Below are 27,689 nucleotides of genomic sequence, written 5' to 3'. Positions count from 1 at the left end.
TTGAAACCACACTCACTGGAATATTAGTCCAGGATAGATTCCTCATCCAGTAAATAGCTGTAAATCAAGAAATGGAAGGGAGGGAGGAACTTGGGAAAATTACAGTCACCAGGGAAGTGGTATTGGGCAAATTGTTGGATGGACTTCATCCTAAGGTCTTGAAAGAAGTGGCTAGTGAGATAGTTGATGCATTGGTTTTAATTTTCCAAAATTCCCTAGATTCGGAGAAGGTTGCATTAGATTGGAAAATAGCAAATGTAGCTCCTTTATTCAAAAAGGGAGGGAGATGGAAAGCAGGATACTATAGGCCAGTTAACCTAACATCTATTGTAGTAAAAATGTTAGAAGCTATTATTAAATATGTTGTCGCAGGGCACTTAGAAAAATTCAAGGCAATCAGGCAGAGTCAACATGGTTTTGTGAAAAGGAAATCATGTTTAACCAATTTGTTGGAGTTCTTTGAAGGAGTCACGTGTGCTGTGGATAAAGGGGAACCGGTGGATGTACTGTATTTAGCTTTCAAGAAGGCAGTTAATAATTTGCCACATCATAGGTTATTGCGGAAAATAAAAACTCATGGTGTAGCAGGTTGGCATGGATAGAAGATTGGCTAGCTAACAGGAAGCAGAGAGTTGGCATAAATGGGTCTTTTTTCTGGGTGGCAGAGTGTTGTGCCACAGGGATCAGTGCTGGAGCCTCAGCTTCTTATAATTTATATAAAGGACTTGGATGAGGGGACCGAAGGAATGGCTGCTAAAATTGCTGATGTCACAAAGATAAGTATGAAAGTAAATTGTGAAAAAGACATAAGGAGGCTACAAAGGGACATTGATAAATTAATCGAGTGGGAAAAGATCTGGCAAATGGGGTATAATGTGAGCAAATGTGAAATTGTCCATTTTGGCAGGAAGAATAAAAAAGAAGCTTATTATCCAAATGGTGAGAGATTGCAGAGCTCTGAGATGCAGAAGAATCTGGGTGTCATAGTGCATAATTCACAGAAGGCTAGTATGTAGGTACAGCAAGTAATTAGGAAAGCTAATAGAATGTTATTGTTTTACTGAGGGGAATTAATTACAAAAGTAGGGAGGTTATGCTTCAGTTGTACAGGGCACTGGTAAGACCACATCTGGAGTATTGTGTACAGTACTGGTCTCCTTATTTAAGGAAAGATGTAAATGCATTAGAAGCAATTCAGAGACGGTTTACTAGATTAATACCATCAATGGGTGGATTGTTTTATGAGGAAAGGTTGGACAGCTTAGGCTTGTATCCACTGGAGTTTGGAAGGGTAAGAGGTGACTTGATTGAAATCTTTAGGATCCTGAGAGGTCTTGACAAGGTGGATGTGGAGAGGATGTTTCCTCTTATGGGAGAATCTAGAACGAGGGGTCACTGTTTAAAAATAAGGGGTCGCTCATTTAAGACAGAGATGAAGAGAAATTTTTTCTCTCAGAGGTTCGTGAGTCTTTGAATATTTTTAAGGCAGAGTTAGATAGATTCTTGATTAACAAGGGGGTGAAAGGTTATTGGGGGTAGGCAGGGCTGTGGGTTTGAGGTTACAATCAGATCAGCCACGATCTTATTGAATGGCGGAGCAGGCTCGAGGGGCCGAGTGGCCTACTTCTGCTTCTAATTTGTATGTACGTATGTTCGTATGTACATAACCATAACAAAAGAAGTACAATAAGATCTGTAAATGTAGAGAATGGCAGCAGTGAAATTGAATACAGGCTAGTGGATCTCTCCTTGTATGCCCACAGAAAATTATAGGAGAGAGCTAATTTTTTTTTAGAGCATTCTAGTGATGCTGTAAATATAAGTGATCTGCAGCTTCTGGAGGTTTTAAAACTGCCAATAGCAGTAGAAATGGATTGACTGAGCAAAAGTCCCTCCCCCATTTGTATTTATCTTGTGAACTAGTGAAGGAGGAATCAGAATTCCCTTGGCCATTTTGTCAGACTCTCACTGCAACTGTGGCAGGAGTCAGGTGAAATGGCTTGGATAAAGGTCAAGACATGCATTTAATTAGGAAATCCCAAGCAATTGAAGGAGGTTTGATAGAAGTGTGCTGCTAGGGCCGGACAAGCAAAACCACAGAAAATTTCTATTCCAGAATTTTTTTTAAAATATGGTATAGGTCCCTTTATAGAAATGACTGAAGATGGGATGAGATCTCTCGGGCTCTCCACACTGGGTGGCAGCTGAGTGCCAGATGGAGCCAGCAAGTGCTCAACTTGAGGAAGAATCAAATATCAAGAGAGTGCGCGATGACGTCGGGTGAGCGTCCCGACGTCATCGCGCACTATTCTACTCGTTCGGGTGGGGCGCGCGCCAGCCCGAGAGGAAATTTCAGCCGATTAACTCTGTTTCTCTCTCCACAAGTGCTTCCAGACCTGCTGAGTTTTCCCACATTTTCTGTTTTTATTTCAGATTTCCAGCATCCGCAGTATTTTGCTTTTAGCTTGGCACACCGCAGTGGCTGTTCTAGTGCACTCCCTGGTGGCTGGTTACATAGGCCTATCAGTAGGTTTGCTGCCTCTCCTGTAGTGCAAACAACAAGGCAGGTGAGAAACCTGGAAAAATGTGAGTAACTTTCCAAGCTAAAAGAAAGTGATAATTGGGAATGAAACTTCTTTACAAAGAAACGTGTGATTGCTGTTGCAGGCAATGCAGGAAAATCCATGATAGGGCAATTTGTACATGATATACTGGAAAAAATGAATAACCTTTTCTCATTCCATACTTGTTTTGGTACATGTAGATGGCACAGCAAAGCCATGCAGCCCCTGTCGTGGATCACATCCCTTATTTACCAAGTGCCCGATATAAGTGAGATTTAACCTGTCAGTGTCTGTTCCTTGGAACTATTGCTGAGTGTATAATATGCGACAATATACTGTTGTTTCAAGAGCTGAGTATTTCGCTCTATTGGACTTTTTTAATGGTTGGGTCAAAAACACATTGGGCAGAATTTTATGGCTGACATGCGGGTGGCGGAGCCCGCACGTCAGCACTTAAAATGTCGCGCGCTGACGTCGGGCGAGCGTGCCGATGTCAGCGCGTGGCATCGTGATATTTAGCTGGGTGGGTGCGCTATGAAGCACAACGCGCGCCCGCCATTAATTAAAGGCCTTGTTAAGGCCCTTAACTCGGCAATCAACGCTGATTTTGAGGAGCCCGTGTGATCTTCGGCTCAGTGCATGGGGGCAACGGGCAGGAGGGTAACTGATTTTTTAACAGACCTCATCCATGGGCAGGATATGTGCGTTCAGAGGGGTTGTTAATGTTTTATCTGAAGTATTTATTGCAGAAAGTGTTTTAAACTTGCCTGTGTGATTGTTAGCAGTTCAGATCGATTTTCAATAGCTTTCTCTCAGCTTCAGCTCACCAGTCTGCAGACAGTAATCCTTATCGGGCCTGCAGCTTTCCGGAGGCCTCCATTTAGCCTGGGTATGGGTTCTGACATCTCCACTGGAGGCAGCTCCTCTGAGGAGGAAGGGAGGGATAGAATAAGGAGGAGGCCAGGATTGGACAATCAGCCTCCAGGGGAGCCACCTTTGGGAGGCCAGGCGCAGGCACAAGGGGCGCAGGGCCAAGAGGTTGTCCAAGGTGGAAAGGGCCGCAGAAGACAGGGTATACAGGCGGCGAAGCAGCTACCTCAATATGACTGAGGTGCAGTGCTGAAGGAGGCTGTGACTCTCAAGGGGGACAGTGAACTATATCTGTCAGATGATTGGCCCTGAGATCTCCCCTAACTGTGTGGGTGGACACCCCATGTCAGCGGCTCTGTAGGTCACAGTTGCCCTCCACTTCTATGCATCTGGTTCCTTCCAGGGCTTTGTGGGTGATCTTTGCGGTGTCTCCCAATCAGCTGTCCACACTTGTGTCAAGCAGGTTACAGACGCTCTATTCAGATGGGCATTGACCTTCATCCACTTCCGCTGCGACCAGGCAAGTCAGGCACAGTGAGCCAGAGGCTTCGCAGCCATTGCTGGCTTCCCCCGTGTCCAGGGTGCTATAGACTGTACACATGTGGCCATCAAGGCGCCAGCAGGTGAGCCCGGTGCCTTCGTCAACAGGAAGGGCTTCCACTCCATGAACGTGCAGATAGTGTGTGATCACAGGATGCAGATTCTGCAAGTTTGTGCAAGGTACCCAGGCAGCTCCCACGATGCCTACATCCTCAGACACTCCCAGATGCTGGGACTCTTCAGTGCTCCATCTCGGCTGCATGGTTGGCTGGTGGGTAACAAGGGCTATCCCTTCAGAAGGTCGCCTCTCCACCATCGAAGAACAGAAGCTGAGGAGCGCTACAATAGGAACCACAGCACCACAAAGACTGTGGTGGAGAGAGCCATTGGTCTTCTCAAGATGCGCTTCCGTTGCCTAGACCGCTCAGGGGGCGCACTCCAGTACTCCCCAGATCGCATCTCTCTGATAGTGGTTGCATGCTGCGCTCTGCACAATCTGTCGCTGGAAAGGGGGGATGCAGTTGACGATGAAGACCTTGACACAGTGGATGAGGCTGCACATGATGAATCCAGCAGTGGCTTGGAGGATGGGGAAGCACAGGGCAATGATGAGGAGCAGCACGCCGACCCGCTACTACACCAAGGAGGCAGGGACATCTGGGACACTTTAATCCAATGAACCTTCAGCTAGCTCCACACACATGGATCAGCAGGACCAGCATTGCCTGGCGCTTCCAAACATGGCACTTAGGTGCTACATCTTCCACCACATCAGCTGCAACTAAGGGCTTAGTACAGAAACATCAATGTCCACTCAAACACTCATGATATGTCTGTGAAACATACAAATGCAGCACAAAGGAAACACCCTCAGCCATGGTCAGAAAAGTGGACTTTATTGCCACCAAATAAACAACAAACGTCGCTCTGACGTTGAGAATCAAACATTCCCTAATCTAGGGCCAACACAAAATCACCAGTGACAAACCTGTGGAGTGTCTAACGTACCTTATGCTTATGTTTGCAGGTGCTACGTCTAGGTGCTGCCCCATCGCTCAGAGTGGCTTGTGAGACAGCCTGCTGGCTCTGCTGTCCTGTTGGCCTCGATGACCTTGGCGGCCATCCTCTGGCCTGTGGAGCCTGTGCTGGCCCCGCCTGGGAGGGAGTGGCCAGTTCCAGAACTGGCACCTCCCCAGTTGTCGCAGCCTCAACGGATGCAACGGTCACTGGCAGAGGGGCGGAGGAGCTGCTGCCCTCGTCTGGAGCGCCCTGAGAGGAGCTCACAGTGACGACAGGCAGCTGCTGCGCCAACGTGAGGTCACATTGGACCTCCCTGCTTACTGCAGGTGGATGGGCACCGAGCTGCGACACTTGGTGCCCAGAACATCTCCCACATTGTGAGTGACTACCTGTGGCCATTAGCGCTGTGAGGGCTTGCAGGTGCCTGGCTTGCTGAAATGATGTGACGCTAGTGTCAATTGATGCCCTTCAGGTGTGGAGGGGGGACCCTGGACGTCCTCCTGGCGGCCATGCGGTGGTGATGCTGAAATTAACAACAAGGACAGCATATCAGTTAGCGTTCAGTCAGCAACACCATTCAGTCCCCCACCCCGGGCTCATAGTGCGCTCAGCCTTCGAGAACCTAAGGAGACGAACATTGGTGGGGTGGTAAATAGTCAAGAGGAGGCTCAAACATTACACACACATACAGACAGGCTGGTCAGATGGCCTAAGGAATGCCACATGGAATGTTATGTGGATAAGTGTGAGGTTAAGCACTCGGGCAAGACAAACAAGGTACGGGAATACATGAGTAATGGCAGGGCCGTGGGAAGTCACGACAATTACAGGGACCTTGCTGGGCAGACCCATTAAGGTAGCAGAACAGGAACATAAGGCATTTAACAAGGTCAAAGCCAGACTTGCCTTTATTAGCCAAGGAATAGAATGTAGGAAAAGGGAGGTCATGTTGCAAGTGCAGAAAATGCTGTTGAGGCCACATCTACACTTCTGCATTCATTTGTGACCTGCGCTTCATGGGAGGGATGGCATTGGAGTGGGGAGAGTGCAGAGGTCCTGACCTGGATGCATGCTGGCCTGGAGAGTTGGAGTTATGAGGAAACATTGCATACACTTGCGACATTTGCCGTGGAGCACAGGAGATTGACAGGTCACATTATTGACCTTCATACCATTATGAGGGACATAGAATGAGTGGACGGAAGGCAACATTTCCCCTTGGTGCAGGGATGACTAACGTGGTGGCATTTATTTAAGTTGAGTGCCATGAGGTTGACAGGCGAGGTGCTGAGGACGTTTTGGACAGAGTAATGTGGGATGCACTGGCTGAAAGGGTGGTGGAGGTACAAACCCTCTTAAAATGCAATAAGTCTTTGGATGTGCAGCAGTGATGCCATGGCATGTTAGGCCATGGGGATAGTGGTCACAAGTGGGATAAGGCGACTGGAAGGTGCTAGAGATGCGCATCCTCAAGGGGCCAAGGGACCTTTGTGCATGACCCATATGTCTGTCTGTATCAGTCTGTGAATGAGCAGTGTTGCTGCATTAATGATTGCAGCAATCATCAATGCTTTGGATGGTGGGGAGACAGAGTGGATGGGTCTGTGGCCCTCAATTACCTGGCCGCTGCACCCCAGCCTCGCAGACACCTGCCGACCTGGCCGCCTGCCTCCTCCCCAGCTTCATGGCCTGCTCCTCATAAGCGGTGAGGCGCTGCAGCACGGCGTGCCCACCACCAGTCCGCAGATGCTCCTGGCTATTGTGCTCTGCTTTTGCCTGCAGAACAGAGAAGAGCATTTATCGCTCATGTACTCTGCACACGCACACTGCCTCCCAACCACAGTGGCCCATCTGAGACCTCCAGCGGCTCCTGTCCACACTACTGGTGATAAGTCACCAGAAGATAGTACGACTGCTCCCAACCCCCTCCCCCAACGGCCACCTTGGACATATTTAGCGTCCATCACTTTCAGTAACACACGGGTCTTAGCGCCCATGGCAAGGAGGCGCAACTAGGTGCGGCGCCGAGGCCAGTAGATGGCTCTTGGCCACGACACCTTGAGGCTCCCCTTCCACCATCTCATCACAATCAATAAGACATGTGTTGGAGTTCTGAGTATGTGCCTAGCTGTCTCCCCTGCAGGTTGCCCCCAGACTACTCAAATGCGACAAACAGCAACATATGTTGCGGGGAGAACCCATTTTCTCCTCAACCACTAAGGCTGATGTAAGCATGGTCACTATCTGTTTGTCCACCCAGCCTGCGTCAAATGCCTAATGCAGTAACGACACTAAGACATGGGGTGGGGGGGGCCTCAAAGGCTAAGGCTACCTGCTGGGTAAAATGGCCAAGGCCAACATGGTACTCATCCTTCCAGAGCGCAACAAATCATTGAAGCGCTTGCGGCACTGGGTTCCTGTGCGCCGCACAGCATCTTGAGAGCTTACAGCCTCCGCCACCTCCTGCCATGCCTGCCTGGTCACGTGGGGGGCCCTCCTCCTCCCATCCTCCGAAAACAACACCTCCCGATGATTTGACACCTCTTCAAGGAGGGCAGCAAGGCAGGCATCGGAGAACCGAGGGGCTCATTGGCCCCCCGCTGGTCTACCCTGCAGCCTGCCCCCCTCCTCCTCCTCTGCCCTCACCCCCTCTGGAGCCCGGTCGCTGGCCATGGTGAACAGCCTAAAGGAGGCTGCCTGGCTTTTCTTTATACAGACTGCTGGTTCCCCATTGGCATCGGCGGTCTGAACACGCCCGCCGCAGATTTGAATTTCCCGCTGAACACAGGAGTCTGAAACGCGCTGAGCAAGCCTTAATTGGCCCGTCCGCGCAAAATGGCGGCGCGGCCCGTTTCGCTGGCGGTGATTGGCTACGCGCCCACCGCCAATTGTGTCGGGCACCCCCGTCCAACAAACAGAAAATTCAGCCCATTGTTATTGATACAAATTGAACCACCACTGGCAAACTCCTGACAAATCTATAGAAACGGCATATCTGTTATTCTTATAGTTTAAACTACCACTGCACAAAAATTGCTTTCCTAGGTACTAGATTAGCTCTGAGATCACAACCCTAAGGCAGCTTCATGCATATCTGTGAACGTTAATTTGCCAATGTAAAATATATACAGCACTGATTGCTGAGGAATGAACTGTTATCTTAATGCACTTTCCCGTTTTGTATATAGTAGTTAGGAAAATGTTTTTCTAATCCCAATTTCCTTTGATCTTAGAAATGTATAGCCTCTGCAAAATAAATAGTCAAGTTCACCCTCACCTAATTTCATGAAGTTTAAGAAATTCATTAATGACCATCAGTGGGATCAGCCAGAGGAAACCAAGAAACCAAGCTGCTGCTGGAATGTCCAAGAAGTGAAAGGCAAGAGGTGAGGATTTATGATTCCACATGCAGTAGGCTGCATTTATTTGGATAACGTGAAGAAGAAACCTAAAGATAAAATATGGTTAAGTGTTGAGGTGATATTGAAAACATTTCCCCTTTTTTTTTCATCTAGGCCAACCTCTACTCAGTCTCCGTACATCAAAGTTTGACCCCCACTGGAACTGCTATGTCTGCTCCATTGTTAAAGCTGCTTCCAAGAAGCTCACGCTGCTCATTTGAGCCAGAAAACATTTTCATTTCAATCTCAGCATCTCTTAACTCCCTATAGAAGCCTGCAGGGAAAATCCTGTCCATGACCTCTTAGGTACAGGAATCAGTATGGCGATGGGGGTAGGGGGGGTTGGGAGCGGGGAGGGCATCTGTGGGGAGGCGAAGTGACTGTCTTCATTTTAATATTTGTTGTCATTTTAGTGTCCATGAATAGCCTGAGTGGGAGTTTAAATGAGCAAAGCAATGCTGCACTAATTCATTTGAGAATTATTCATTTGCAGTTTCACTAATGAATTATATTCTTTGTCTCACTGTTACTTAAGTTACATCCTGTACACAAGCATCTGCATTGTGCATAATTTAGTCTATCAGATTTTACTGCACTCTACATCTGCATGATAAGCCAAATCTTCTTTTGTAAAACTATTGCAAGAGTTACACTTACGCAATAATGACAGCAGCACACCACCATCGGTTACTTAGCGGGCTCTGTTTCCACAAAGGGTTGGATCGGTGAACATGACTCATAGACGTACACACTGAGAAATAGAAGAGTGCATTTAAAGACTTAATCATAAATTAAGTTTATGATGCAACCAATAAATTTAATTTTATCATCATTTTCTGCATCAATGAATTGTAACCTTGATTGTTGATGTCACAAGCATTTCATTGCCTTGATTTTGCAGTCAGTGGAGAAGCAAGGGCACTTGCTGCTGACCTGGAAGAAAGCTGCCCACGGACACGTAGTGATTGCTATATCATGGTTTACCCCCTTCCTGACATTAGTTTAAATCTGGTGCCAAGTAAAGGAGATGTCTTGGGGTGCAGCAGTCAGCAAGTGGTAAGCAGCCAGACACAATCAAGCATTCACATACAGCAAACCAGGAAATTAAAAGCATGTAATACCCTTAACTTTTAATTTAAATCATTTATTTTGCCAGCTGAAAATTATATTGGATTAAGATAGAAGCTAAAATAAAGATAAGCAAACTATTTTGAAAAATAGTAAGGAGAAATTTGACATTCCACAAACATGAAATTCACTTTTAAGGGTCAGTGAGGGTGTTTGGCACTAATTATGAAATTCGTGAGTCTTTAACAACCCCAGTTACACCTCATTCATCAACTTGCCACTTTTTATAAAGGTTTTTTTAGTGAGACTGACAGCATAAGATGGAAGTTCTTGTCAATTCCAATGATTTCCCATTGAATGCATGCTAGGGGCGGGGGTGTTGGGGGGGTGGTGGGTGGTGACAGCAGAATGGGGAATGTTTGGACCTCATTTTTGCAGAGTCAGGCTGACTTTGGAGACCTTTAAAGATGGCGAGCAGGACCTGATTGCAAGATTCCCACCCTCATTGTGGTGCTCCTGACCTGGCTGGTTCCATTGCAGCGATAGGCATCTCATACACCAGCGCAATTTTTGTGGAGTAAGGACAGTTTCTGAAGGACACATGCTGACCATGTCAATCAATTAAACGCTCCATTTCCACCTCTGAAAGCAGGCCCCTGCTGAATTGATCCATTAGTAAGTCTTGGAGCTCAACCAAGAATTCATAATGAGACCATCTGTGAACTGTATTAACAGAAACAAATGGCCTGACATCTGTTTCTTCAGATGGGGTTGAGGGGTGAGTGTCACAGGGCCTAATAGCCTTTAATACAACTGAGGCAGGCCTCCTAGCCTGCACTCTTCAGCATTTGCCCACTTCCCTGGCCACATCTGAACTGCTTGCGGGTTCGGCGGGCCCGACCGAATCCTGACCCACCTCCCTGGAGTGAAAACAGTGCAGACGGGGGCCACTTGTATGGAGACAGGTCTGCTGAATCGGGAAATTTTCCAACCCGAGCTTCCCACCTCGATAACGAAAATCTGCCCCTCTTAATAATGCGCCCTCTGGGGAAGCATAGAATCACTGACAGTAACTTCTGGATTTCCACGTTATTCTGCACGTGTGGTTGCTGTCAGTTAGTGGAGTAATAACAGCAAACACTTACAGTTTCACTGCCATCATTAATGCAAAAGCTGGACCATTAATTTTATTTGAGCACTTAACCATTACTCGTCATCCTCCAGAAAATTCACTGATGTCACATTTGGTTCATTATACATAAAATCTGATGGGGAGAGCACTGATTTTGAACATTTTCAGTCTGTGGGTTTGTGACTGGCTCAGAACCTGACTTTTGAAATCAGAGACCAATGACTTGTGGAAATTCTGTTCAGTATCTTGAAATTATAGATCACTCACTGTGGCTATCCCGAATGCTTTTTTGCTGTTTGTGAAATGACCTCCTTCTTTCTAGTAAAGACACTGCTCTCAGTTCTTGGATCTAGGAATTACTATTGCACTAGCAGTTTTAGACTTCCAGGGCAGGATTTAATGGAGGTGATGGGGGTTTCACCCGCCAGCTGGAAAGCTGCTAAGAACCCCATGTTGTTACTTTTCAAGAAGTCGCACTGCATCATATACTTATCTGGGCAGTGACAGGCCTTCCACAGTATCTAGGATCCCGTGCGAATGTCCTGCCCACTGTGAGCTGCCAGATAATCAGAGGCCAACAGCTCTTCATTGCTAAGCAGCGCCACTGGGGAGGTGGTATCTACTGTCAGTACTATACTCATCTGAGTACTAAGATCGCCATGGACCCAGGCACAGGTGAGTGATGATGAGGGAGGTGGGGTCACTGAGTGGTTGATAATGAGGGACCCATCCCACAAACAAACATGACAGGATTTGCTTTTTGGGCTTCCTGCATGATGAAGTGCCCAGCCACCACTAGGTGAATACCAGCAGTGGTGGGATGAGGCCCTTAAGTGGGCATTAATTGCCCACTTAAGTTCCTCAATTGCTGGTGTGGCAGCAAGGCTGTCTATGGACCTCCTGATGTGGACTTAATCGGGGCAGTGGTGGGAAGAGGGAGGGTACGCTACCCACCACACTCCCATCTGATTAAATGCCCCCACCACCAAACTCATCATGAGGGAGGGCATTAATTTCTGTCCCCAAACTTACACTCCTTAAGGTGCCTCACTCACAACATGTAGAGTTTTTAGATCTTTGAACAGAAAAGAACCTACTGGAACACAACTTCTTTAAGCATTTTAAATCATTTTGGAGAAAGATGAATGTATTCCAGTAATAGTCTTCTGTTTGCATTAAGAATTCCTGAACGTTATGGAACGAAGCCTCAAAGAAACGTTCACTTGTAGACTTGCTTTTAAAAACATTCATTTTTAAAGTCCTCTGGTCACCTTGGCCTGAATTTTTCAGGCGGCGGGCAGGCTCGGTTAGAGCGGGCAGGGGAGGGTGCAGAGCTGATCGCTGCCATTTTACGTGGGCAGGCCAATTAAAGCCACCCCCCAGCGTAAGACGTGAGCAGTGGTGCTCAGTGCTACCTGTGTGGGTGGGGGGAGGAGAGAGAGTCAGGGCCAGCATGTGCACGAAAGAGCGCTTCAATCTCCCTGAAGCACGGAGCTGCCTCAGGGAGATTGAATTGCAACTGATAATATTAGGTACATGGATTAAAAATTTATTTAAACATGTCCCCTCATATGACTGTGTCACATGAGATGGGACGTGTTTTTATATGTAGGCAAATTTTTTTATTACATTAATAAAAGCTTCAGGAAACCTCATCCTGCTTGTGGATGAGGTTTCCTGAAAAACACGAAGGCTGCTTGGACTTTTCGCCTGCCCGCCAACCTTAAGGTTGGATGGGCAGCGTTAACAATTACCTTAATCACTTACTTAATAGGCCGTTTAAATATCGGCGGACACACAGCCGACTCTGGCGTGCGCCTGCCGAAGGAAACATCGCGAGACAGCGCGATGACGTCGGCTTGTACACCCGACATCATCGTGCGTCATTTTACCCGTCAGCATGTCGGGCCAGCCCCCACACGCCGACTGAAAAATCCTCCCCTTTGAGTTTTTTATTGAATGTCTTGAACTGAATATTTTTCAATGTAACGTCTATTAGTGATCTACTAATGGTTGGCTAAGTTGCACACTATTTGCCATTAGTTGGGTGATCTTGATATTTGGGGCACCTACCCGCAATCAAATGAACATAATTCTTTTGAAATTGTAACCCAATTTGCTTAGTAAACCCCACCATTGTTTCGTTGGTATTTGTACGTAATTAATAATTAAAGTTGAATAGGACTAAAAGGAGGAACAGTTCAGAAAAAAAACATCTTCCAGAATGTAAATCTGTACAACAATTGCTCAAAAGTCAGGAGATCCTTTTTCAGAATTTTGAAGTCTCATGTATCAGTCAGAAGATTAAAACTATTAAATGGGATGTAGGCCAGTCACAATTTGTATCTCATGCACTTCAATGCTTACACCTTAGAGACTTTGGTTTTCACTGGATTCAAAAGAAAGAGAAAATGAAACCATGCCTTGATGACCATTTGTATAGAAATAATTTCAGCTACAACAGTGGAGTAACATTACAGATGTATATCCATATTAGCAGACTCACTGAAAATCCCATCAAGGTTTCATACAGATGCAGATCATAATAAAGACTAGATTTTAAAGAACTTGATTTTCTAAGCTTTTTTTCCTTGATATCTTTCAATTTTAGATCTTTTGATAATCTTAGTTACTTACATCCATGCAGAAGGATGAAAAAAGCTACTATCTTTTGAGCCAGCATAAGAGCGTTCTCATATTCTCCAAACCAATCGGGTGACGTGTTAGTTGAATTCCTGTTTCAATTAAGATTAAAGTGCAAAGATAATAAGTACCATAAGGCCATATCATGTGTATCCAGTTCTTCTAATACTCTGAATTGTAAGAGACTCATGTAATTATTAAACATTTGTCATGCTTGATTAAAATTCTTCTTGAATTATATGCATTTAAGATTTTATGTCAAACAACGTATCAGTCAGCTAAAGTAGGATTTATTGTGTAATACATAAAAGATCTGTCTAATAATTGAATCAATGATATGTACAATTCTACACAATTAATTAGAAATGAATGTTATGCTAAAATGTCTTGATAACCCCATCACAAATGTCTTAATATTGCATGGGAATATTAATCATTAATATTAACATTTTATTCCCTTTTTTTTAATCTTACCTACAAGCACTATAAGCAACAAACTGTCAGTTGGTAGAGTGCTAATTAACAGGAATTGAGCCCTAGATCAGAAAAGGCTGCTAACAACCAGCAACTCCCTATTTCTTAAATTTGCATTTCCACTTTTTCCTTCTCAGCATTCACTGGCAGAAGGAGCAGGGGAGACTTGCTCATATATCATCTGTCAATTTTGCATTGTAACAAGCTGCAGAGAGTTGTAAGAACATAAAGCATATAGCAAGGAAAGGCTATTCTTGTCCTTACAATTCCCTGCAGCTTGTTACAGTGTAAAATTGGCAGAGGAATAGGAACAAGAGACTCCATGAGTTATTTTGATAATGTGCAATTTGCCTTATCATGGAAATTACCCTCCCCCATTTCATCTCCGAATGGAAGGTTCTACAAAGTCACTTTTTTCCCTCTTCTGCACACCAAAGATAAATTAAGTAAAATTCTGGAATATCCATGGTCTCGCATTTTGCCTTACACATTCTAGACCTGTTAATTTTTGAGGTCCCAAGGCATCTGGAACCATTTTGTTCCACATTCCAGTGTTCAAATATTTCAAAAGCAAATTAGATAAATACTTGAAGGGGAAAAATTTGCAGGGCTATGTCAAAAAGAGCAGGGGAGTGGGACTAATTGGATAGCTTTTCCAAAGAGCTGGTACAGGGACAATGGGCCTAATGGCCTCCTTCTGTGCTGTATCATTCTATTACTCTATGACCTATTTGGCTGCTTCTCAGTACAAATACAGTGGAGTTTTGGAAGCCGAATAAAAATAGCACTGCAACTGAAATAGAACTGTTAAAGAGGATGTGAAAGGATGAGAGGAAGTATTGGTTAGGAAGAAGAACAAAAGGGAAGCTCTGTGATAGGGTAGACTGCAGAAGTGATTAAGGGTGAGATTTTGCCAAAGTGGTGGAGCTCCCGTCAGCAGGGTGGTTTTCCAGTGGCCGGCACACTCGGGTGGGAGTCAAGACTTCTGCCACGATATTGTCAAGAGAAGGCAATTAAGAGCTGGCAAGCAGGGAGGCAGCCAGTTAAGGATAGCGGGGTGGGCCTTCCATGCCTCTGGCCAATCAGAGGGCTGTAAATTCTGAAACTGTGGCAGCCAACTGAGAGAGGTGGTCACTACTGAGGTAGCAAGGCAAACGCGAGGGCGGCTCCATTTAGAGATGCCCTCAGAAGGGTGAGCATTAAATAAATTTTTCTGTAGGCCAAGCAGGTGGTGCATGGAGAATTTGGGGGGGGGGGGAGGTGGTGGGTGGTGGGTGGCGGTGGAACCTCCTGCCACGTCATTGGGGTCGGGGGGACGTTATTTGCTGCCAGTGGCTCCCTCCCTTCGCCCATGCCGCCTCCCAGAAATCCACAAGGAGGCCACTTTCATGCAGCTAGTGGCCTCCCTACATGGTGGAGGTCGGTGGGGGGCGGGGGTGGGCTGCTTTGCACTGGCAAAACGCCAATGGCTGGTAATTGGGCCATTAATCATGCAAATTTGCTGTCTGCCTCTGTTTGGCTGGAAGCCAAGTAGCTCCTGTTCCAGCTGCTTGGAAAGCCGTCTCAACAGAGCTTCCTGGCATTTTATTGGCAGTGCCACCACCCCCCCTCCCCCAACACAGTCTCAACACCGCCCAGTCAGTATAATTCCACCCAAAATGAAAAATGGTTTCATGCTACAAGGCAAAAGAGAGCGGTAACGGGACAAGTAAAGAAACAAAAGGTGTGCCTGGAGGAGATGTGAATGGTAGGGTCCTGAATAACAGTCATCCAAGTGCAAAATAAAGGAAATAAGAGTGAAATGAGAGAAAAAAACTAAACTAGCAAAGAAACACGAAACAAAATGAGGCAGAGGTTATGATCTAAAATTGTTGAACACAATGTGGCTGTAAAGTGCCCAGTCAAAAGATGAAGTACTATCCCTTGAGCTTGTGTTGAGCTTCGTTGGAACACTGTAGCAGGCCAAGGACAGAGAAGTCAGAGTGGGAGCAAGATGGGGAATTAAAACAATAGAGGACTGGTCATGCTTGCTCATGCTTGCAGACTGAATGGACGTGTTTAGCAAAGCGGTCATTCAGTCTGCAATTTGTCTCCCCATTGTAGAGAAGATCGCATCATGAGCTGTGAATACAGTATACTAACTTGAAAGATATTCAAGTAAATTGTTATTGCCCCTGGAAGAAGTGTTTGGGGCCTTGGATGATGAGGAGAAAGAAGATATAAGACCTTGAACCATTAGAAATCTTTTGTCATCTGGCATCTTCTGCCGTCCATCCTATCACAGACACTCCCTTTTGTTATTCTTCCCACCCTCCCCATGTCACTTGCTCAAAACTTATCAGGTTTCTACCTTTTCCCAGTTCTGATGAAAAGTCATAAACCTGAAATGTTAACTCTATTTCTGTCTCCATGATGCTACCAGACGTGTTGAATATTTTCAGCATTTCTGCTTTTATTTCAGGTTTCCAGCATCCACTTTTGTAAAGGAGGGAAAATTATACCAATCCTTTTATCCCTTAAAATTTTAATCAGATGTCCTGTCGCCTGTTTGTTGTTGACATGCTAATGCAGCATCAACTATTGATCTCTCTCTTGCTACAGCAGCAACTTGCTTCTTCATGCCCTTCCTCAATCGGAATGATGGACATGAACCTGGATCATATATCTCAGTAGAGCCACACTCCCTCATTGGGACTACTCTCACAATCAGATATACATACATGTGCGATGAATGCTAGTGATTCCAGATGACCTCCCATAGCTGTTGGTAATTACACACATTTGAATTGCTAGCTTTACTATCAAATACTTAATGTAGCCTGCTACAAAACTGGAGATTTTCCTCACGGCAACTGTGCTCCTTTCCAGTTCACATCCTAAACATGACAGAGTTAAGTTGTATTGTATCTGCTGTATGTCACTATGAGATGGCTGTATACAGTACAGTACAGTGCCATGTGAAAGATGGTGTTCAGCTGAATTACCAGTTCTTGACATCCAGGACCAGAGGGCATAATCTCAGAGTAAGGGGCTGCCCGTTTAAAACAGAGATGAGGAGGAATTTCTTCTCTCAGAGAGTAGTCAATCTGTGGAATTCTTTACCGCAGAGGACTGTAAAGGCTGGGTCGTTAAGTATATTCAAGGCTGAGATAGACAGATTTTTAATCAGTAAAGGAATCAAGGGGTATGGGGAAAAGGCAGGAAAGTGGAGTTGAGCATTATCAGATCAGCCATGATCTCACTGAATGGCGGGGCAGACTCAATGGGCTAAATGGCCTACTTCTGCTCCTATGTCTTATGGTCTTATGAGATTTTGTGATTTGCCGACAAATAGCATGCATATTTCATAAAAAATCTATAAATTCATTCATGTGTGCTCTGCCCAAAAGCAGGTCCATGGCTCATTGTCTGTTGATGTTTCATCCTGAGATTTTTTTTTTTGGGCAATTTTTGTGTCAGTGGCGGTTTGTCATTGCTTCCCAACCTTGGGGATAGGACAAGGAGGCAGACCCCAAGCCTACTTCAGCTGAAATAGTAATCGAACCCACGTTGTTGGCATTAATTTGATCCACCTACCAGCCAACTGAGCTAACCTGACCTCAAATGTAAATATATCAAACAAGTAATCAGTATCACACAGTCTGGGTGGACACAATGGGGCAAATGGCCTCTTTCTGTGCTGTAACCATTCTACAATTCTAAAATATCAGATATCAAAATACCACTTACATGAATGGTCCAAATGGATGACAAGAGAAGTTGGCTTTAGATTGTCCTTTCACACAGAACCCATGCAGCATCAACCCAAAGCATGTCAACTGCATGCAGATAGTCAACCCAGCCTTCATCAAAAAATACAGCACGAAAAACTGCTGGGTCTAGGAATAAAACATGAGCAAACAACTAGTCAAACACCACAGCATTTTCTGTTGAATTCAAAATATATTTTAGTATGTATTTCCTTTTTTTGTTGCTTCTTATCCATTTTCCACAAACTATAAACATTCAGGCAAAAACAAAAATACCTGGAAAAACTCAGCAGGTCTGGCAGCATCTGTGGAGAGGAGCACAGTTAACGTTTTGAGTCCGCATGACTCTTCAACAGAACATTCAGGTTCTGAATTCAAACATTCAGGCAGACATGTCTCTACTCTTCATGTTGCTGTTGATGTTACTATGTATAGTGGCCGATGGACATGAGAAATAATTTGGAGGATAAAATGGATGGAGGGTTGGATATATCCATGAGGAGATATTTCACCCAATAATTTAGTGAGGAAGCAATTTACCAAATACCAAGCAATCACAGTGCCACCTGACTAAACTGGGTTGAAGTGGGCATATTAGTGAGTTGGGTATCTAAAGCGAATTATAGCACAATCAAATTAATGAGCATATTCATTAGAATAATACATTATCTTACATCAGTTAATTTCCTGCCTGCTCAAATAGTGGAATAATGATTGGCTCAGCTAGTGGAATTGTTAGGAAAGAGAGACAGCTTAAGTAAGTTATACTTTTATTTGTAGGTGTTAGGAATGAGTTTTAGCTTTGAAGTTTAGGTTTGATTTGTATTTCTGTATCTGTGTGTTAAGAAAGGTCAAATGGAGTTTTAGTTTCACTTTAAAAAGCTGCTTGCATTTCTAATGAGATGTTTACGATCCCTATAGAGTGAAAGTAAACACAAGAGTAGGAAGAACAGTGCTGTTATCTAGCAACAGGGGGCCAGATAGGCAGGTTCCTCCCACAGACACACACACACACAAGAAGAAAGACAGCAGTTTGTTTTGGAAGCTGTTTGGGTTTAGTTGGTTTGAAGGCAGCTGTGAAGCAGAAGCAGCCTAAAAGGGGACAGATAGAAAGTCCCAAGCTAAGAAAAACCCCAAAGGTCCAGGGGAATGGAAAAAGAGAAATTCCAAAGACCTTATAGTTAAAGGAAGGAAAGGAACCTGGGAAAAGGTCCTGTTAAATGAAGTTAAGAGTGGGGAACAGACAGAAAGGCTCTAAGCTTCAGATTTAAAGTGAGAACAGCTTGCAAGAAGCAAGAAGGTTCAAAGAGACAACTGAAGGTCTGTAACTCTTTGCTATGGGCATGTGAAGCAATGGTGTACTGTTAAGGCTGAGTTGGTGAGAGAGAGTGCATGGAAGACAGCTTGAGTGCATGTGGTGACCCAGGGAAGAGGAACATCAGAAGGAGAGTTCGAAATCCTGGAGGTGAACCCTTATGGAAGGTGCCTGATTGAAAACATTAGTTTGGGAGAAGATTCCAAGGCATGGGTGTGGAGATTGGAAACATTCGTGTGAAGGATGGAATTCAGTGAGACTGGTTGGCTCACAGTGTGACAAGCGTCTGGGGGAGTTGAGGAGAGATCCATAGCATCTTTTTGAGGTGACATCTGTCACTTGGTTTCAGAGTGTGGTGTGTCTGACCACAGGGTGCCATAGGTTTACATGGACTGTGAACTTACTGTGAACATTAGAGTATAAGATAGCTTTTGTAACTTGTGTTATCCTTACAAATCTGTACATATCTGTAAAGGTATAGTTGTGGGTGAAAGAATATTCTTGTAACATAGTTCATCTTTTCTTGTTGAATAAATGTTTTATTCTTTTGTTTAAAGTTCAACAGCTGACTCCTATGCTTCTGTTCAGTAGCTACTCTCCACGTACCTAAACAAACAAAAATAAAAGTTAGGATCTATCAAGCTGGGTTCCACTCTGGGATCAGGCTGGTCCAGGGGTAACCTCAGCTTGGATCATAACAGGAATTATGATTGTTTATATTGTTAATTTTAGGTGGCTGTCACGAAAGTATAATAATTCTCATAATATTATTGTGATTTGTATATATATTGTTATGCTAATGCACGTATCTGGTAATGTAATAGTGTGAGCATATAGATAGGTTTAGGAGATAGTGTAAGATGGGTTAAGGAAATGAAGCCTGGCACACATCACCTGTCATGTAATAACAGTGGCTCCAGGTCAAGGAACTTCTTGAGTTTAAAATTCTCATCCTTGTTTTCAAATAGCCTTTCCCCTCACTATCTCTATAATCGCTCCAGCCCCAAAACCTTCTGAAATATCTGCATTCCTCATATTCTGACCTCTGTGCATCCCCAATTTTAATTGCTCCACCCTGGGTGTCATTGCCTTCAGTTGCCTGGGGCCTAAGCCCTCGAATACCCTCCCTATACCTCTCCGCCTTTCTAAATTCCTTTCTTCCTTTAAGACACTCCTTAAAATCCGCCCATTTGACCAAGCTTTTGGTCAGCTGACCTAATATCTTCTTATATGGCTCGGTGTCATACTTTGTTTTCTAATGCTCCTGTGAAGCACCTTGGGAAGTTTCATTACGCTAAAGGTGCTATATAAATATAAGTTGGTGTTGTAGTTGTCAGCCTTGGCTCAGTGATAACACTGACCTCTCAATCGCATATCATGGGTTCAAGCCCCTCTCCAGGTCTTGAGCAAGTAATCTGGGCTGATACTCCAGTGCAGCAATGAGAGCACTGTATTGTCAGATGTGCTGATTTTGGATGAGATGTTAAATCGAGGTCCAGTCAGCCCTCACATAAATGATTCCTTGGCTATATTTAAACAAGAGAAGAGGTGCTAGCCTGGTGTTCTGACCAACAGTTAATCCAATATCACTAAAAATAATTTAGTTGGTCACTGCTGTTTGTGGGACAATGCTTTGCACAAATGGGTTGCTGCATTTTCTTACCTTACACCATAACTCATTGCCTATGAAGCACTTTTGGTGTGAAGGAACGCAGTTATAAATTTGGAGTTATAAGAATATCCAGCTATAAATACGTAGTTCCACGATTAAAAAGAGTGATTGTCCTATGAAGTAGGGATAAAAATTAAAAGCAGAGTTTGTCTGCTGATGAAGGTGTTCAGAAGTTTCTAAACATGCCTGGGCCTAATTGTGTGCTTAAGGACAACAAGACAGGAACTGGCCTCTACATCACCTCACTAAGGTACTGATAAGTTGTAAGATACCATGATCTAACAATGGATAACCTTAAGGATGCCCCTAAACCATTTGTCAACCGAATCTTGGTGTAGAAAGAAAGTGATCAGTCACTGCTCAATATCCTGTTTGCTTGAAGGATGTTGACTAATACAGAAGGTGTTGTCCAGCACACGTGTTCACATGCTGCCTGATGGTTCACCTCTTTTATGGTAGGAATATTTGGGCCACACAATGTGATTTTTAGATTTCTTGGATTCACTCCAGTGTCTCTCAAGGTAATTGTACGGCTGACTGTAGTGTAGGCACGATAGTTCTCTGCTTAATTGGGATAGAGGTATCTCACCATGCTTCTAGTTTTCTACTGGGGGATTTAAGGTAAATACTGCTTTAAGTTTTGAAGGATATCTTAAATATCTCTCCGTAACCATTGTTTAGATTTAAGACTTAGTGGGCAGAATTTTGCCGTTGGCGAGCAGGGGGCGGGCCCGCTCGCCGAATCGTAAAATGACGCAGGATGACATTGGGTGGAACCCCCGACATCATCCCGCCCCATTTAAATTTTCAGGAAGGCGGGGGCACAGCGAAATCAGCTGTGTGCCCGCCGACCTGTCAATGGCAGGCAGAAAATTCTGCCCAGTGTCTCTGTTAGAAACAAGATTATACTTTCTTTTCCTCGAACTATCATTGTTGCGACTGACTTGCCATCAAATGTGAATTGCATGTTCAATTCTGAAATAGACTGTTATATAATTTAGAAGATCCATTGCGTGGAATTGTCTCAGATTTTCACTAAGTGCGGTGTCAGGTGGTTAACCCGTTGGATGCAATGGCGGCTTCACGTGCTGTATCGTCCCAAACCCACCGCATTAGTTATGCATTCCCAGGAAACACACCATTTCCATGGCAGGCTCATTCACCCGCCACACCATCACCTCACCGCGTCATCACGCTGGGCGCCATGTTTAAAACTCAGCCACACGCACACCTCTCAGTGCTTCCAGCCCAGGACTGCTGCATGGAAGACATGGCCCCAACAGGCAAAAGACTGCAGCCCCCAGGTTCAATGACACATCTCTCAAGTGCCTTTTGGACGCTGTGGAGGCCCGCTGTGATGTCATCCACCCCTGCTCTGGCTGTAGGATGGGCAGCAACATCTCCAATCCAGCTTGGGAGGCATGGTGGTCAGCACCAAAGCCTTGCCAAAGAGGACAGTCATCCAGTGCTGCAAGAGGATGAATGATCTCCTCTGTTCCGCCAGAGTAAGTCACTCTTCTCATCACTTTCAACTCACACACTCACAAACCCATCACACATCCAAGGGGCCCTCACTCACTGCCAGTTCAAGGGACATCACCATTCACTCTCTCTCACACACGTTCATTGTCCGCATCCTGTCCATAGGACCACTCACCACCCACACAGGCCAGGCATACTTATCATCAGGCCTGACAAGCATCCTGTTTTCACTCTCTCTATCTCTATTCATGCAGGACAAGCTGGCAGACAACAACAGAGAGAGGTCGCAGACCGGTGGAGGAATGCCTGAAATCAAGGTCCTCACGGACTTTAAAAACAGAGCCATCCAGCTGGCTGGCTATGATCTGAACTGGTCCTGTGCTGACGGTGAGGTCAGTGGTGCTGTACCAAGTAAGGTCCAGCAGTGCAACATCCATCAGACAACCATGCTGTGAGTGATGTGCCCTCTTTCACAGGCCACTGCTTTGCATTAATTATCCCTCCTTGCTTTTGCAGGCACATCTGGGAAAACAGCCAAGAGAGTCCACAACCCAGGGCCGCCAATCAAGCCACGAGGGAAGCTCAGAAGATGAATGCGCTGAAACCCTCCCTGAAGACCCATCACAGTGCTTACCCACACCCTCCACCAGCGCAGAGACACACACCTCGGGGGGACCTAGCCTCGGGATCACAATCTGGTGAGCACATCACACTTTCTGATCCACAGCAGGCAGTGGCAGGGACTTTCCAGGTGTCTGGCACTCAGAGGACTGCTGGAGGCCAGACATTTTCTGAGTCCGAGTCAGATGATGAGCCTCTGAACTCAGTGATGTCACAGTTGCTGGAGCTGCAAAGGCAAGCTTGGGAACATCAGGAAAGGATGTCCGCTACACTCGCAGGCTGCAAGGTATGATGGAGGAGTCCGTCCATGTTCAGGCTGAGGTGATAGTGCTGGCTTGCCAACGCACCAAGGTCAACACTGGTAGGATGGTGGCTCCCATGGAGACCTGGTCCAGGATGTCGTTCCTGCACTGCTGTCCAAGCTCAACTCCATCACTGATGCCATTGTTGGCCTACAACTGTGTGTATGTGAGAGGGGTAAAAGGCAGCCCAATCTCACCCCAGCTACCCCTTCTCAAGGAGTCAGTCAGGGGCCCTCAGGCACCCATAGGGAGGAGGATCAGCAGGTTTACACCCCGAGGCCATCCATCCCGTTGACTCCGAGAGTGTCCGGCCCATCCCAATCCCTTCTTCCTGTGTCTCCAGCAGTTCCAGCTTCACAGGCCGAAGAGGGTGCCACTGCCACACAGCAGGGTGCCGAAAGCAGGCTGGGGCCCTCCAGGTCTTGGCCCTCCAGAAGACACCCGCCAACGTCATCACAGACAACAGGGTGTAGTAGTCAACAGGCTGCCTCCAGTCCACTGTGGATGTCCAGGCCTCATCGCCAGTCATCCACAGAGTTATGAAAGTTAAGAAGATGTAGTTGCACAGCCTGAGCACGGGTTTTAATCACTTGTACATAATGTTCACTATTGTAAATAAACTCCCAAGAAAGCCTCCCTGCCTATGGCTCCTTGTTCTGATGAGCAGTGTTCGTGTCACTCAGATATGAAACCTTTCTGCACAAGATAAAGGCAGGTGTCTCAGTCCAGGGCCTCTTCCCTGGGCTTTGTGCAGCCTTCAGACCAAAGTGATGGTCCAGCCTCACACACCCCGGACATGTTAATGATGTCTGCACTTTGACAGTGCTGGTCATTGCTGCCAGGATGTCGTGGCCAAGCGTCACAGAATTCCAACATGCTCTCTGTGTGCTCTCAGCACCTTTAAGGTGGGGCTGGCCCCCATCTCTTCAGCATCTGTGACCAGTGATGCTGTGCTCCTGAAGAGCTCAAGTGCTGAAGGCGGACAAAGGATCAGATGCTTTTAAAGTTTCATGGTTGCATCCCCATGGTATGACCCTGATCACAGAATGCAAGCGAGCTGCCCTCAGCCAGAGAGGAGTCAGACATTCTCAGAGGCTATGTGAAGATCGATCGAGTGCCCTCACTGCATGTCGTCATTGTTCTCCTGTAATCGAGTCACTATTAAGGCCTCCACTGCGTCTCAATGGCAGGAGCATTATCGCAGAGGGTATGTGCGCTGCCATAACCCAGACTGGAGTCAAACGTTCATGGATGCAATATGAGGATCCATGGCGTCTCCTCACTGCATGTCGTCATCACACTCCATAAATCTAGCAGCTGAGGGCCTCTTGAACATGTCTGCCTCATCTAGCCAGCGCGAGGACCTCATCACCATCATCATCAATTCAAGGACCTCCTCACCCTCATCACCGTCGACGTCCTTCTCATCGGAGGAGATCTCCAACTCCTACATCTCCTCCTCAGCCAGCATCTCTCTCCTTTACAGTGCCAGGTTGTGAAGGGCGCGGCAGGTGACAACGATGTGTAATACCCTCTGTGGACTATATTGCAGGACTCCACCAGACCGGCCCAGGTGCCGGAACCTCATTTTCAGCATCCCGATGGTTTGCTCCACCAAGTTGAGAGTTGCAGCATGAGCCTCATTATTTCTTCGCTCTGCTGCAGTCTGAGGCTGCCGCGTGATGTCATCAACCATGTCCTCTCCGGGTAGCCCTTGTCCTCTTGGATCCAACCCTGCAGCCTTGTGGACCCCGGAAGTCGTCAGGGATCCGTGACCTACTGAAAATGTAGGAGTCGTGGACACTCCCTGGAAACCATACGCAGACCTACAGGATGCGTTTCTGGTGGCCACACACCAGCTGCACGTTCAGCGAATGGAAGCTCTTGCAGTTGACATAGTTGAACCCTTCTTGTGACAGAGATCTGAGCACCACATGAGTGCAGTCGATCATACCCTGCATCTGTGGGAAACCCAAGATCTGGATGAATCCAATCGCTCTTGCATCCTGGCTCTCTTGGTCCCAGGTGAAATGCACAAACTCATGTACACTCGTGAAGGTGACATCCGTGATCTTGTGGATGCATTTGTTGCTGGAGGCTTGTGATATCCCATAGAGGTCACCTGTCGAGCCCTGAAAGGAGTCACTGGTGTAAAAATTAAGCACCGCGGTCACTTTCACGGCCACTGGCAGTGGATGCCCTCCAAGTCCACATGACATCAAATCCTGCAGTAGCTGGCAGATGTGACTGACCAGTTCCCTAGACATGCATAGTCTTTGGCGACACTGGCCCTCAGTCACCTGCAGGAATGAAAGGCGGCGTCTATAGCTCCTGGGTCTAGCTAGGCGCCGACCAGTGACGGCTCACTGTGGCTCTTCAGCCATGTGTGCAGAAGCCCCAGTCACCCCTTCTTCTTGAAGGTGCTGCTCCTCCCTCTGCGCAGCCAGGTGCCTCTGTCATCTCCGATCTCTGTACGCCATGAGGAATACAGCTAGTTCACTAGGCTCCATGCTCCTGATGTACTTCTCCTGCAGGGTGAAAGAGGGAGATGCGTGGGTTAGCTTGGGTATACTAAGAACCTCTGTTGGTTAAGTCATGAAGACCCCTTAATGCATCCCAGAGAATGCTGGCCACCACTTGGATGGCCAGAGTTTAGTGTGCTGCATGGCTGTCCCACCCACCTCTGCCCCACTCCACCTGACCGATTGGCGGCAGCTTTGCCCATTGGATCGCACGCTGTGCTCTCAGCTCAGGCACAGGCATTCCCCCAACCCCCACTGCAAGGCTGCGCTGTTAGCTTGAACCATGGGGGAGACTGGTCCAAACAGGATGATGACATTGCAAGGGGCTGTGAGCGCCTCCACCAGTGACTGCTCCACGTCCAACTGTTCTGCAGTCCACTAAAATGCTTTTTGTAGTTTGCAGTTTGTGCTCAAAGGGTGAAAAGCTCTGGAGCACTTGGTGGCACTTTCATTCCTCTACGTTGCTTGAGTGGGCAGATAAGCTAGAGGCACAACTCCACACCTGTCAATGTGGCTGCATCTGAACTGTCTCAGCTGCAGAGGAATGGTCACTTTATACAAGGTTTCCCTAATGTGTTGCCACTTCCCTCCCCCCAGCCCTGCATGTGCTTGTGCACTACCTTCAACTGCAGGGTAGCCCTTGCCCCTCCATACCACCCAGCGCCCCCCACTCTCCATACACTTTTCAATGGAGAGGAACATTGTTGAGGAGAGATTCCCAGATTCTTATAATATCCAGGTTGTTATAATCTGGCTGAAATGTTTTAGAAAGGCTATCTAGAGGACGGTAATATGCTCTGGTGGGTCCTCCCCTTCAGGAAGTGTTGGATCAATTCGTGAGACCCATTCATGTGTCTATGAGGCCTGTCTTTTTCAACCTTAAGTGGGAGTAATCATCCGAGGAGTACGGCTGATTGGGAATAGTCTCAAAAAGAGGCCAGGACTATAATCCGCTTCATTGGGATGTCCTGAAATTGTGAATGGTGCTATATAAATGCATGATTTTTTTTCATTTAAAGTTTAGATGCCATTTTACATGTATTGAAAGGGGGGGAGGGGGAGGAGAGAAATTCTATTTGTTGAAAAATACAGGTGTGGTGTAAAAAAAGATTGCCGATTTGCTAACGGCCCTTACGGTACTACTGGTGTTGACCAATTTCAGCCCCAGTGTGAAGAATTTGATTGACGAATTCGGCCTTTAAGCTGGTGTCTCAGTCATTGTGACCTGGCTACTGTACTCCTGCTGGTGCATTGCAGGTAGATTTATTTTTTTCTCCCCACAGTAGAAAGTTTTAGTATTACATTCTTTTAACTTCTGAAAATGCTGGGAAACATTTGGCAATTTGTGAGGATTTCTTCTGTCCTGATGCATTGATCATGTAGGGTTACACCTTCTCCAGTCATAGCTAACATTCTTTCCATCCCTTTTCTGATCTGTATCAAGTTTTACTAATTTAAAACAGTTGAGCTTCACTTGCATCCAGCACATACTTCTTTGCCCTGGCTTGTTTTGTTTCCAACTCTGAAAATGTCTGCATTGACATTTCACAGTTTCTGCCATTGATCATTTGACTTCCTTATCAGAAAACTATTCTTAACATAAGAACTAAGAGCAGGAGTAGACCATTTGGCTGCTCGAGCCTGATGCGTTATTCAATACAATCATGCTGATCTTCAACCTCAACTTCAGTTTCCTGCTTGCTCCCCATTTCCGTTGATTCCCTGAGAAACCAAAAACCTTTTGATCTCAGTCTTGAATATACTCAACGATGGAGTATCCACAACCCTTTGGGGTAGACAATTCCAATGCTCACACCACTCTGAGTGAAGAGATTATTCCTCATAGTTCTAAATGAGCGACCTTTTATCCTGAGATTGTGCTCCCATTTTCTAGATTCCCCAGCCAAGGGAAACAACTTTTCAGTGTCTAGCTGGTCAATCCATAAGACCATAAGACATAGGAGCAGAAGTAGGTCATTTGGCCCATCGAATCTGCTCTACCATTCATGGCTGATCTGATAATCCTCAAACCCATTTTCCTGCCTTTCCCCCAAACCCTTGACTCCCTTACTGTTTAAAAATCTGTCTATCTCAGCTTGAATATACTTAATGACCCAGCCTCTACAGCCTTCTGCGGTAAAGAATTCCACAGATACACTACGCTCTGAAAGAAGAAATTCTTCCTAATCTCTGTTTTAAATGTGCACCCCCTTACTCTGAGATTATGCCCTCTGGTCCTGGACTCTCCCACAAGAGGAAACAACCTCTCAGCGTCTACTCTGTCAAGCCCCCTAAGAATCTTATATGTTTCAAT

General features: G+C 46.0%; 1 protein-coding gene across 2 annotated transcripts in view; it reads right to left on the bottom strand.

Moving 5' to 3' along the window:
- Positions 1-17,586, bottom strand: part of LOC144691001 (transmembrane protein 94-like) — a 46,023-nt gene extending 28,437 nt beyond the window's left edge. Inside the window, exons 1-4 of one of the 2 annotated variants that reach the window (XM_078558966.1) lie at positions 17,442-17,586; positions 13,233-13,330; positions 9,053-9,146; positions 8,272-8,442 (exon numbers count right to left, since the gene is read on the bottom strand). In XM_078558966.1, the coding sequence (XP_078415092.1) occupies positions 8,272-8,442; positions 9,053-9,146; positions 13,233-13,330; positions 17,442-17,560 (482 nt within the window). In that variant the 5' untranslated portion in view covers positions 17,561-17,586. The remainder of the gene's footprint in view (positions 1-8,271; positions 8,443-9,052; positions 9,147-13,232; positions 13,331-17,441) is intronic. The other variant, XM_078558967.1, reaches the window with a different exon arrangement.
- Between the last annotated feature and the right edge of the window lie 10,103 nt (positions 17,587-27,689).

This window comes from Cetorhinus maximus, chromosome 15, assembly GCF_964194155.1.
Source record: "Cetorhinus maximus chromosome 15, sCetMax3.hap1.1, whole genome shotgun sequence".
Classification (NCBI taxonomy): domain Eukaryota; kingdom Metazoa; phylum Chordata; class Chondrichthyes; order Lamniformes; family Cetorhinidae; genus Cetorhinus; species Cetorhinus maximus.
Note: the sequence above shows the minus strand (reverse complement) of the source record. Positions and strands in the feature narration are given on the sequence as shown.